At 36.0% G+C, this 13,001-nt stretch overlaps 1 protein-coding gene across 3 annotated transcripts in view; it reads right to left on the reverse strand.

The window, feature by feature from the left end:
• MNAT1 (MNAT1 component of CDK activating kinase) overlaps window positions 1-13,001 on the reverse strand; it is a 233,279-nt gene that overhangs the window by 129,201 nt on the left and 91,077 nt on the right. For all 3 annotated transcript variants that reach the window (XM_086709610.1, XM_086709609.1, XM_086709611.1), the window contains 2 exons: window positions 8,299-8,439; window positions 2,762-2,887 (listed from right to left, as the gene is read on the reverse strand). In XM_086709610.1, coding sequence (XP_086565736.1) covers window positions 2,762-2,887; window positions 8,299-8,439 — 267 coding nt within the window. The remainder of the gene's footprint in view (window positions 1-2,761; window positions 2,888-8,298; window positions 8,440-13,001) is intronic.

The raw sequence follows: 13,001 nt of genomic DNA on the forward strand, positions 1-13,001 counted from the left end.
CACACATAAACAAACATACTCAAATATAATATTGCTATTAGACTTATCTGTTAGAATAAGAACAAAAATGTAAGTTTTTATTCTGCCTTATTTCTTCTCTTATGCTCTTCCTTTCCTTTTTTACATCTTAGCTTCTGACCTATTTCATTTTCCTTGGCTCTAAAAGAACTTCTTTTAACACTTCTTTCAAGGAAGGTCTACTGACAAACAATTCCTTTTTTTTTAGTTTGTCTGATAACCTTTATTTCTCCTTCACTTTTTTTTAAATGTCTATTTTGAAAGAGAGAGAGCGCACGCAAGCGCTAGCAGGGAAGGGGCTGATAGAGAATCCCAAGCAGGTTCCACGCTGTCAGTGCAGAGCCTAATACAGGGTTCGATCTCACAAACCACAAGATCAAACCACCTGAGCTGAAACCAGGAGTTGGACGCTCAACCGACTGAGCCACCTGGGCATCCTGACTCAGTTTTAAAAGATAATTTTGCAAGGTACATTATTCTAGGTCGGTGGTTTTTTTCACTCATCATCTTATATTACACACCATTCTCTTCTTGTTTGTGTGGTTTCTGAGGAGAAGCCAGATATAATACTTGTCTTTGCTCCTCTATAGGTAAGGTATTTTCCCCCCTCTGGCTGCTTCAGGATTTTTTATCTTCAATTTCCTGTAATTTGAAAATGATATGCCTGGGCATAGTTTTTTGAGCATTTATCCTACTTAGTGTTCTCTGAGCTTTCTGGATCTTAGGTTTTGTTTCTGGTGTTAATTTGGGGGAAATTCTCACTTGTTACCATTTCAAATATTTCTTCTGTGCCTTTTTCTCATTCTTCTCTTTCTGGTATTTTCATTATGCAAGCGATACAACTTTTTTCTTCTTTTTTCTTTTTTCTTTTGAGAGAGAGCCAGAGAGAGAGCACAAGCAGGGGATGGGCAGAGAGAGAGAGAGAGAGAGAGAGAGAGAGAGAGGGAGAGGGGGAGAGAGAGAGAGAGAGAGAGAGAGAGGGAGAGGGGGAGAGAGAGGGGGGGGGAGAGAGAGAGAGAGAGAGAGAGAGAGAGAGAGAGAGAGAGAGAGAGAAAGAGAATCACAAGCAAGCTCTGCACTGTCAGTGCAGATCCTGACATGGGGTTCAAACTCACAAACTGTGAGATCATGACCTGAGCAGAAATCAAGAGTTGGACGCTTAACCAACTGAGCCACCCAGGCGCCCTTGTGGTATACTTTTGTAGTCATCCCATAGTCCTTCGATATTGTTCTGCTTTTTTGTCTGTTTCAAGTCTTCTTCTCTTTGGTTTTCAGTTTTCAAGGAGTCTATTGGTGTATCTTCTTGCTCAAAGATTCTTTCATCAGGGGTATCTAATCTATTAATGAGCCCATCAAAGGTATGCCTCATTTCTGTTAGTGTTTTTTTCTCTAGCATTTCTTTTTGGTTCTTTCTCAGAATTTCCATCCCCCTCCTCACCACTGCCCATCTGATCTTGTATGTTGTCTACTTTATCCATTAGCATCCTTAGCATATTAATCACAATTGTTTTAAATTCCCAGTCTGATCATTCCAACATCCCTGCCATATCTAAGCCTGGTTCTGAGGCTGGCTCTGTCTCTTCCAACTCTGTTTTCTGCCTTTTAGTATGTTTTATCATTTTTTTTTCTTGATAGCTAAGGCATGATGGACTGGAAGAAAGGAACTACTACAAATAGGACTTAAGCAATGTGGTGGTGAGGTGTGGGGGTTGGTAGCACATTTTATAGTTCTATGATTAGGTCTCAGTCTTTTAAAGAGCCTGTGCCTCTAGACTATGAACTTCACATGTGCTTCTCAGTCCCTCCCTCCTCCTCTTAGGTGGGGCAAGATGGTTAGAGTGGGCTGAAGTTATGTTATTTCCCTTCTCCCACACAGAAGACCTGAGCAGCTGGAATTGAGTATTTCCCTTCCCCTGCATCAGGTAGGTTCTGATAAACTCCAGCAGTTTAGGCTCTGATGAAATAGTTTCTCCTGAGGGTAGGCCTTATTAAGAATAGAATGCATTGGTATATTTCAAAACTGTTCCATTTCCCTTTCCTCTGCCAGAAACAAGAGGGGATTTTTCTCTAATATTCACTAGAGAATCTCGTAGAGGTGCAAGAGGTAACACACAAAAAAGTGTGGGGGCCCTCAATGACTGGTTCCTCCATGGAGTTTTAAACTCTCAGAGTTGTCCACACTGAGCCTCCAACAATTTATCAATTATAATCAGATTTCCCTATAGGAGCACTGGTTACTGGTGAGGTGACTGCCCTGATAAGTTGTGAAACACTGTATTCTCTGTTGATCTCTCTAATTTTGAGGGCAGCGGTTTGCCTTTTGATCTCTCTTCATTTATGGATCTAAGAAAAGTTGTTGATTTTTCACTATGCTCAGCTTTTGACTTGTTATTATGAGTTGGCAACATCCAAGCTTCTTACATGCCATATGAGAAACCAGAACGCTGTATTTTCTTTTAAGAATGTTTTCCTACACTACAAGCTTAAAATTTATGTAGAAAAAGAAAAAAATATACAAACCCAGTATCATGTACAACAAAACAGTGTCATGTACTTTGAGAATTATTTATTACTTTCCATTTTCCTTACACTACACATATTCATGTTTCTAGATGACTAGCCTAGATCAAATACTGTTCTTAAACATCTGAACCTTCTACTTTATCTGTAAAAATCAATATAAAATTATAAACTGCAATCCTTGAAATATATCTTTCAAACAAGCCATTAAAATACAGCTTACCATTTTGATGCCTGTGGAAAATGTCACTGGTTTTATAGGTTTAGGTTTCTCAAGTTGCATTTCCAACTGGGTAGATCTATCTTTATGCTGAGCCAAAAGTAGAGCAACAGGGAGATCTGAACTCTCCTGTAAGAAAAGTTAAAGTGCAACATGAAAGTTAAAAAGGAAAAACTAATGAGCAACAAGTCTTTCATTTTAAATTATGCCCTTTCATAGGCACTTGATGTCAACCTAAATATTCACTTTATGGAGAACACTTCACAAAAAATTTTAACATTCCATAATAAGAAAAGGCTGTTTGAGATTCATAAATCAAAATAACCTGCAAAAAAGTATTTTTATAAAATCCACATTAAAGACAATAGGGTCTTATTTCATCTAGCAAAGCCAACCATATTTATTAAAATAAAAAAAATTAAAAGCTAATCACAAAAAGAGTAATACAAAGTACTATAACGTAGATCAGATGTTTATCTAAGACACATTCTTCTACCAGTGAATTCAGACCAGTTTGAAATTGTTTCCCATTAGATTTCACCTGAGGCCGTTTGGAAATGATCCTTGTTCTGTTTTGCACAATAGAACGATTGTTAAGTACAACCAAAAATATATTCTCTCCTTTACTGAACTTATTTTTAGAAATTAAGTCTAAATTTTTTTAATTGACAAAATGATAGCAAATATTTATTTTAATACCTTATATTGACACTAAAAGAGGGCTACTATTTACATAAATCTGCATATATACATATGAATGACACAAGCAATGATAGTAATTCTTATATGCAGATGCATTTATCCTGTTTAACATGAAGTTCTCTTACATGTTCTTCCACATGCTGTGGAACTAAGGTCTAAACTAAACGTATCCAGACTTTTTCCTTCCCGAGTTTTCAGTTAAATAAGAACACAGAAACACATGCATAAGGAAGGAGATAATATACACACAGTACTTTATATCTGTAAACAAAAATGAAGATTACAAACACATTTCTATCTATACCTATAGATATTGAGCCTATACCAAGGCTATCTATGAAAACAGACATATTTTTCAAATGGCCTAGAGATTTTTAAAATAACAACCCAGAACTTAATCCTGAAAAGACTATATTGTTAAACATTCCCTCGCATGAAAGTAAACATATAGCAGAATCTAATTTTCTTTCCAAATCTAACAACTTTATACAATTTTTTAGGCACAAAGGTAGCTAATATATTTAAAGGAACTTTTTTAAGTCTATAGTACAGAAGTAATTCAAATAAAAAGCAAATTATTTCAGCAGAATTGTCCTAGAATAAATCTGTACCTCAAGACTTGGTAACAGAAGTGCTTTGCAAGAGCAATGTTACAAAGATTAAAATTTTTTAAATGGAAGAACACAAATTTTATTTATAAAATATAGCCTTGGGGCCTTTAGCAATAATAAAGGAAAATAGGGGCACTTGGGTGGCTCACTCAGTTAAGTGTCCAACTTAGGCTCAGGTCATGATCTCCCGGTTTCTGAGTTTGAGCCCCACATCAGGTTCTGTGCTGACAGCTCAGAGCCTGGAGCCTGCTTCAGATTCTGTGTGTGTGTCTCTCTCTGCCCCTCCCCTGCTCATACTCTGTCTCTCTCAAAAATAAATAAATTAAAAAAAAAATTAAAGGGGCGCATGGGTGACTCAGTCAGTTAAGCATCTTACTTCGGCTCAGACAGACAGTTCATGGGTTCGAGTCCTGCATCAGACTCGGTGCTGTCAGCACAGAGCCCGCTTTGGATCCTCTGTCTACCTCTCTCTCTGCCCCTCCCCCACTTACTCTCTCTGTTAAAAATAAACATTTAAAAAATTGTTTTAATTTAAAAAATAATAAAGGAGAATGAATGAAACATATACTATTGAGAATATACTTGAACACCTTTCATACTCTGCAATAAAGCATTAGTTATGCATTAGCAACAGTATTGCTGTGAATTCCTGCAGCTATTCTAGATGTTCATTAAGAATTTTATAATTAAGGGGCGCCTGGGTGGCTCAGTCGGTTAAGTGTCCGACTTCGGCTCAGGTCATGATCTCACGGTTCGTGAGTTCAAGTCCCGCGTCGGGCTCTGTGCTGATGGCTCAGAGCCTGGAGCCTGTTTCTGATTCTGTGTCTCCCTCTCTCTCTGATCCTCCCCCGTTCATGCTCTGTCTCTCTCTGTCTCAAAAATAAATAAACGTTAAAAAAATTTAAAAAAAAAAAAAAAAGAATTTTATAGTTAAACGTAAAATTAAGAGAGAATTTAAATGGACTGTGGACCAAAACATCTTTTAAAACCCATTACTGCCTTTTCATATGTAAAAATTAACAGAAGAAAATTAAATTTCTTAGCATTTCTCCTCAATCTATACTCTAAGTGAATTCAAATACTCTTCCATACCTGGTATTTACTCTAAGTGAAAGTCCTTATGTAAACGCAAGACAGTGGGCTCACTTCAAAAAAGTTGCTAATCAATACTTGGGCCTGTTTTAATCCTGGTTTCACTTTCACATAAAAGGCCCTGAACATTAAATGCCTTGGTAAAACAGCTGAAATTCAATAAAAAATAAACATTCTAGGAATCTAAAACCAATTTTGACATTAAGGCATACAATTTACTTCAAATCTGCTTCATTCCATTTTAGCACTCAAAACTTTGAAGCCTGAAAATCTTTGTGAAAGTTAAGTTAGAATTAAACAGGAGCTCAGGCAGTTAATTGTCCAACTTTTGGTTTCAGCTCAGGTCATGATCTCAAGGTTCGTGAGTTTGAGCCCCACATCGGGCTCTGCACTGATGGTGCAGAGTCTGCTTGGGATTTCTCTCTCCCTCTCTCTCTGCCCCTCCCCTGCGTGCGCTCGCTCTCTCTCTCTCTCTCTCTCTCTCTCTCAAAAAGTAAATACACATTTAAAAAAAAAGAGAGAATTAAACAGGAGCTCTAACAACAACAAAATCAATCAATGGAGTAAAAAAAAAAAAAACTATGGGAATATACATGCTCTCAAGAATACATAAAATGCAGATTCAGCCTTAGCAAGTTATTTCATTTTTCTTAGCTTTCCAGGTTATCTTGAAAGGTTCTCTAAACCTCATTAATTGCCTGAAGGTATACTGTTTAATATTTAAAGAAATTTTAATAAGACTGCCTGTAATACTCATTAAAAGCTTTATAATGACCACTTTTTAAAGATTATTTTAACTGACTTTAAGCAAGCCATCTGGCAAACAATATTTCTAATAAAGATCAGCTACTGCATTTTGACAGTATTAGCCCTTAACAAAATTTAAGACATAAACTGAAAAAAATTTTCAAACAGGAATATAAAAAGATTTAATAAGTTAGGACCTGTTTAAAAATCTTTTTCCAAACTGTTAAAAAAAAACTGAATTTACAGTTAGGATTAAATAAATGGACTTTTTAGGCAACATTATGGTAAATGCTAAGTCATAAACATTAAGACCATAACATTAAAATCTGTCACATACAGTATAATGTAATGCTTTTTAAAGGTTAAAGAGTGACCATTAGCACAAGAATCAAACCCAAAAACAGGAGAAAAAAAATTCTTAATACGTAGTGCTTGTTGCCTAAATTAGATCCAGAGAACAATTCTAAGATTTAAGCTTCTAGACATATTTACAAATGCCAATATTATCTTTTTCATAGAATCTAACACACGAATATACATAGAAAAAGAAACAAAGTGTGTTTTTTACTTATTAAGGATTCAGGAAGATAAAAAGAAATTTAATAATTCTATTAGTCAATAAGAACTAAACATACATTAACATTTTAACAGAAACAATGAATGATCATTTAAAAATTAAAGTAACAGAGAATTTTTAAAAATAAAATTAGGAAACCGAAAATTCACAAAATGTACTGATATTTAAAAACAATCTGTTGTAATTAATTGGTCTAATGAATACAGTAAATTTCTAACTTTTATTTAACCACCATGTTACATGCTCTAAACAGTGAAGAAAGTATGTGCAATAATGACTTGCAGGTGAAGAAAACAGGAAGTTGCAGGGAGTTTGGGGGGAGGTCTCACAAAAACCAATATTAACTCCAGGTTATACACAATGTACAACATTGGCAGTTTTACATCTTGCTTCATGCCCCACTGAATTAAAGGGGAGCGTCATGCCAATAGCACTCAATGAGGCAGCAAAACATTACTTTGAGGACTAAAAATATAGGCAAAGAATAATTGCTATGCAGAGCCAGCTAACCTCAAAATTATATCTAAAATCTCTTTATACTAGATGCAATATTTTTTAAATATTAAAGTATATTTTCATTTCATGTCTAAGTTCTATTTTGAATTCATTCAATCAATTGTATAAAGGAGAAGCATTACCAAGGAAAAGTATGTCCCTCTTTGTATAAAATGATGGGGGAAAGAACCTTTCAATAAAATAATTAGAACATCAGTATTTACTAATTCATTCTTTAAAGTTTTCAATTTTCACAAAATTCATGTCAACAAAAAAAGGTAAAACACATGTGTCATTTCAACTGTTAAAGGCACAACTGACAATGATTTCAAGAAAAATTAGTGGAAATCACTAAGAAAAATATATTCTATTTTATATGCTGTCTTTATTTTTAGAACCAAATTTACATTCCACTTACACAAAGTAGATAGGGTTTATGAAACACATTTTCTATCTAAGCCTCATTAATGCCCTTACTCTTACTTTTCCTTACTTTCTCACCTACTTCTATTTAATTATCTTGTTTTCTCTTTTTATTCCTGGTCAGCTCACATTTGGCCAAAAGAATGGTATAAAAATATACACATACACATTTACCTAATCATAGAGTTACAAATACCACATCAACTAGACTGATGAATTAAAGTATGTTACCACTACATAGAAATTAATTATGTGGACAGAAAAGGAAAGGGAAGAATGCAAAAGACTTTCCTGGAAAGGACGATTTCTACTGTGATTTTATGTTATCACCCTAGGTTATAAGCATCAAATAATATACCGTCAAATCTGTGAAACATTTCCGAAGCCTTAGTTATTATTACTGCTATTATCTAACAATGATGACTACTTGAGGAGCTAATTATTGGAAAACACAATTTGCAAAACACTGCCATTTCTTTCAAATACATTCTTTCTCATGCAAAAATATGAAACATAGTTCTCACAGAGTAAATAGAATCACTATAAATTTCACATGAAGCTAAAACACTTGAAAATGGGCTAGTTATAAGAAAGCCAGTGTTAATCAGGAGAAAACTGCCTTAAAAACAAAGCATTTTCATCAGTAAGCTTAAAAACATAAATAACCTATTAATAGTACACTGCCTTACATCAGTTACATTGCTCTTTCATCTAAAAATAAAACGGATATTGACAAAATGGGTTTTTTTTAATAAAGGAATAGAAGTTGAATACACCAGCACTGAATATGCCAATAAAAATGCCATTTAAATGCCATTATCCAGCATAATAAAAAGGAAAAATAAACTCTGAATACTAATGATTTGTTCAAGACATTTAGCATTATTACATACCAGTTCATCTAAAAAAGCTTGCTTGTTCTTCCTTTTTAGAATCTGCTGCAGTTGTTCTTCTTTTTGAATAAACAGTCTTCTTTGTTCATTTTCCTGTCTTTCTACCTCTAAAGCTTCTTCCAATTCCTCCTGTTCCCGAGTCTAAAACAGAAATATTTATATATAGCATGGAATAAATTTAGTAACCAAAATCAATCCTTTACTGCACTCCGACACTTTCTGGATACATAAAACATACTAGTCACTTAAGAGTTTAATAGAGCAGCAATTCTACTCTGCAGGAACTAGAGTTCATTTTATTATTTCACATGGACATGTCACTATGAAAGAGAATGACACCTATCATTTAACTAACACCTAAACAAGTACACTTCACTCAGTTGCAGAGCTGTAGGAAATGTGTTTAATAAAGAATTTATTTATTGATCATTATTACAGATAGTTTTGAGTAATTCATTTTAGAGGATTTAACAAGAAAAACAAAAACAAAACCCAATAAAAACAACAGAGACAATCTACATACAGAACTACCAATTGAAACACTCCATTGAAAGGACTGACTTATTTAATAGAAACAATTTCCAGAACATTCTAGGTAATGAAAAGTTATCAATGTCCTAAGCTTCTTTTCCCTAAGCTGAAATAAGTCTTTATGATGCTAGAATTCCAAACATCATCATGTTGCAAAAAACTGAAATTATTTTCTAACATAAGCATATAAATTTCAAGTCTTCTTTGTGCACTGAAAAATTCAAAATTCAAAGCTAATATGTAAACAGAATGAACTATAGTTCTACTCATTCTCCTTTTATGGAGTGCCTCGGAAATATTAAATAATTCCAGGTTCTGAAATTTATTCCAACTTAAAGTCATGCTTAAAAGCAATACTATACATAGTCTTTGTTCTTTCATTCTTATGAATGAAAAATACAGTAAAATCTAAATGGCTTTATTTTAAAGCTCTTTTTTTTTTTTTACTTTGACAGAACATTGAGAATTTATGGCACCTTGAGGTAAATGCAGAACGGAGGAAGAGAGCATAATAGGTTTGAGCATCACAAATATATGAATAGCAGACACCTCAGAGAAAAATATATTTATATTTAAAATAATATTTAAAACCCTTCGGACTTCAAGCTGTATTACAAAGCTGAAATCATCAAGAGAGTATGGTACAGGCACAAAAGCAGACACTCAGATCAATGGAATAGAATAGAGAACCCAGAAATGGACCAACAAATGTATGGCCAACTAATCTTTGACAAAGCAGGAAAGAATATCCAATGGAATAAAGACGGTCTCTTCAGCAAGTGGTGCTGGGAAAACTGGACAGAGAGATGCAGAAAAATCAACCTGGAAAACTTTCTTACACCATACACAAAAGTAAACTCAAAATGGATGAAAGACCTAAATATAAGACAGGAAGCCATCAAAATCCTTGAGGAGAAAGCAGGCAAGAACCTCTTTAACCTTGGCCTCAGCAACTTCTTACTTAACACGTCTCCAGAGGCAAGGGAAACAAAAGGAAAAATGAGCTATTGGGACCTCATCAAAATAAAAAGCTTCTGCAAAGCGAAGGCAACAATCAGCAAAACCAAAAGGCAACTAACGGAATGGGAGAAAACCTTTGCAAATGACATATCAGATAAAGCATTAGGATCCCAAATCTATAAAGAACTTATCAAACTCAACACCCAAAAAACAAATAATCCAGTGAAGAAATGGGCAAAAGACATGAATAGACACTTCTCCAAAGAACACATCCAGATGGCCAACCGACACATGAAAAAATGCTCAACGTCACTCATCATCAGGGAAATACAAATCAAAACCACAATGAGATACCCCCTCACACCTGTCAGAATGGCTAACATTAGCAACTCAGGCAACAACAGATGTTGGCGAGGATGAGGAGAAAGAGGATCTCTTTTGCACTGCTGGTGGGAATGCAAACTGGTGCAGCCACTCTGGAAAACAGTATGGAGGTTCCTCAAAAAATTAAAAATAGAACTACCCTATGACCCAGCAGTTGCACTACTAGGTATTTATTCAAGGGATACAGATGTGCTGTTTCAAAGTGGCACATGCACCCCAATGTTTATAGCAGCACTATCAACAATAGCCAAAGTATGAAAAGAGCCCAAATGTCCATCAATGGATGAATGGATAAAGAAGATGTGGTTGGGGCGCCTGGGTGGCGCAGTCGGTTAAGCGTCCGACTTCAGCCAGGTCACGATCTTGCGGTCCGTGAGTTCGAGCCCCGCGTCGGGCTCTGGGCTGATGGCTCAGAGCCTGGAGCCTGTTTCCGATTCTGTGTCTCCCTCTCTCTCTGCCCCTCCCCCGTTCATGCTCTGTCTCTCTCTGTCCCAAAAATAAATAAAAAACGTTGAAAAAAAAATTTAAAAAAAAAAAAAGAAGATGTGGTATATGGATACAATGGAGTATTACTCGGTAATCAGAAAGAATGAAACTTGCCATTTGCAACTATGTGGATGGAACTAGAGGGTATTATGCTAAGTGAAATTAGTCAGAGAAACACAAATATCATATGACTTCACTCATAGGAGAACTTTAAGTTACAAAACAGATGAACACATGGGAAGGGAAGTAAAAATAATATAAAAACAGGGAGGGAGACAAAAACATAAAGAGAGAGGCGCCTGGGTGGCTTAGTCGGTTAAGCGTCCAACTTCAACTCAGGTCACGATCTCGCGGTCCGTGAGTTCAAGCCCCACGTCAGGCTCTGGGCTTATGGCTCAGAGCCTGGAGCCTGCTTCTGATTCTGTGTCTCCCTCTCTCTCTGCCCCTCCCCCATTCATGCTCTGTCTCTGTCTCAAAAATAAATAAACGTTAAAAAAAATTAAAAAAAACAAACAAAAACAAAAAACAAAAACATAAAGAGACTCTTAAATATGGTGAACAAACAGAGGGTTAATGGAGGGGTTGTGGGAAGGAGGATGGGCTAAATCGGTAAGGGGCATTAAAGAATCTACTCCTGAAATCATTGTTGCACTATATGCTAACATGGATGTAAATTAAAAAAATAAGTTAAATAAAAATTTTTTTAAAAACCCTTTACTAGATTTTTTTTTAGTTCACACATTAAACTCCCAAAAAACAAAGTTCTCAACCAAAAAGATGATTCACCAACAATTCAAACTCAGTACTATATCCAAAATTAAGTTTAGCATCTGGCCTCCCAAAGTGATCACACACCTATATTCCTTGTGTCCACAAAGTGCACACCTACATCTCAATCAACTTCATTTGAAACTGCAAATTTAGCTCTATTTACTCCCTCTCTCCCTCCCATTCCTCTTAAATTAAATCAGTCTCTACATCCTATTAGCATCGCTCCCTATAATTTTACAAATGTTTCCTTCTCTATTGCCAAGGTCGCTACTCTAATTCAGGCCCCCCAGTGGAGAAGAGAATTCAAACTTCATCTAGAAGGATTAGTAGGAATAAATGTAAAAATTCAGGGGCTGAGATATGAAGGCTGGAAAAGTGAACTACTTGATTAGAGGCATAGAAGCAGAAAAAGATGAGCCACATAGTAAAATAGTGCCATAGAATCAATTAAGTGTAACAAGATACAGTGAAAAGAGAATTGATAGAGTGGTAAATTCTCCTTGCAATGATAAAAGGACACACAGAGAAAGAAAAGATTTCATAGGGAGTATTATGGGTTAAATGTATCCCCCCCCCCCCACAAATATATGTTGAAGTCTTAACCCCTAGTACATGTAAAAATGACCTTATTTGGAAATAGGGTCTTTGCAGACATAATCAAATTAAGATGGGGTCATACTAGAAATTCAGACACAGACACACAGGGGAGAAGGCCATGTGGAGACAAAGGTAGAGATCAGAGTGGTACTGAAGGTTCTGACAACCACCAGAAGCTAGAAGAGGCAAGGAAGGATTCTTCCCTAGAGCATTTAGAGAAAGCATGACCTTGATGATACCTTAATTTCAGACTTCTAGACTCTAAATTCCTTTTTTAGTAATTTATTTCAGTGGCTCTCAGAAACCTAGGAGGTTGAGGCAAACACTTGAAACGGTAGGTATTTACCCCCATTGGAGAGTGGAACAGCTATATGGGCAGAGAAAACAAAGGTGCAAAGACATGAATAAAGCTGGAATGCTTAGTATATCCAAGTCATGAAGTATGGGGGTGGGGGAAAGCTCTAGATAAAACTGGAAAGGAAAGCAGAGGACAAATCATGGAGCATCCATCAAACCATACTAAGGAAATCTGTGTCATTAAGGAAATCTGAGGGATAACTTTAGAAAGATGATTAGAAGCAGTGAAGTATTCAGACCAATGGGATCATAACTGAAGACAGGAAAACTGGTTAGAAGAACACTTCGATACCCAGATAAGAAATGATGAGAGCCCTAAATAAGGTAATAATAGAATTAGAGGAGGAACCAGGTTTGAAAAATGATGGGGAGAGACTATCAACAGTATAGGAAGACAGACCAGATATGGCTTGAACACTCGGATAAAGAATGCAAGAGAAACAAATGGTAAACATTTAAAAATTCAGCTCTGGAATGCTGAATTAAAAGTGCCTATAGGGGCGCCTGGGTGGCGCAGTCGGTTAAGCGTCCGACTTCAGCCAGGTCACGATCTCGCGGTCTGTGAGTTTGAGCCCCGCGTCAGGCTCTGCGCTGATGGCTCAGAGCCTGGAGCCTGT

This window comes from Puma concolor, chromosome B3 (genome assembly GCF_028749965.1).
Source record: "Puma concolor isolate L17-30 chromosome B3, mPumCon1.1.hap2, whole genome shotgun sequence".
In the NCBI taxonomy this organism is placed as follows: domain Eukaryota; kingdom Metazoa; phylum Chordata; class Mammalia; order Carnivora; family Felidae; genus Puma; species Puma concolor.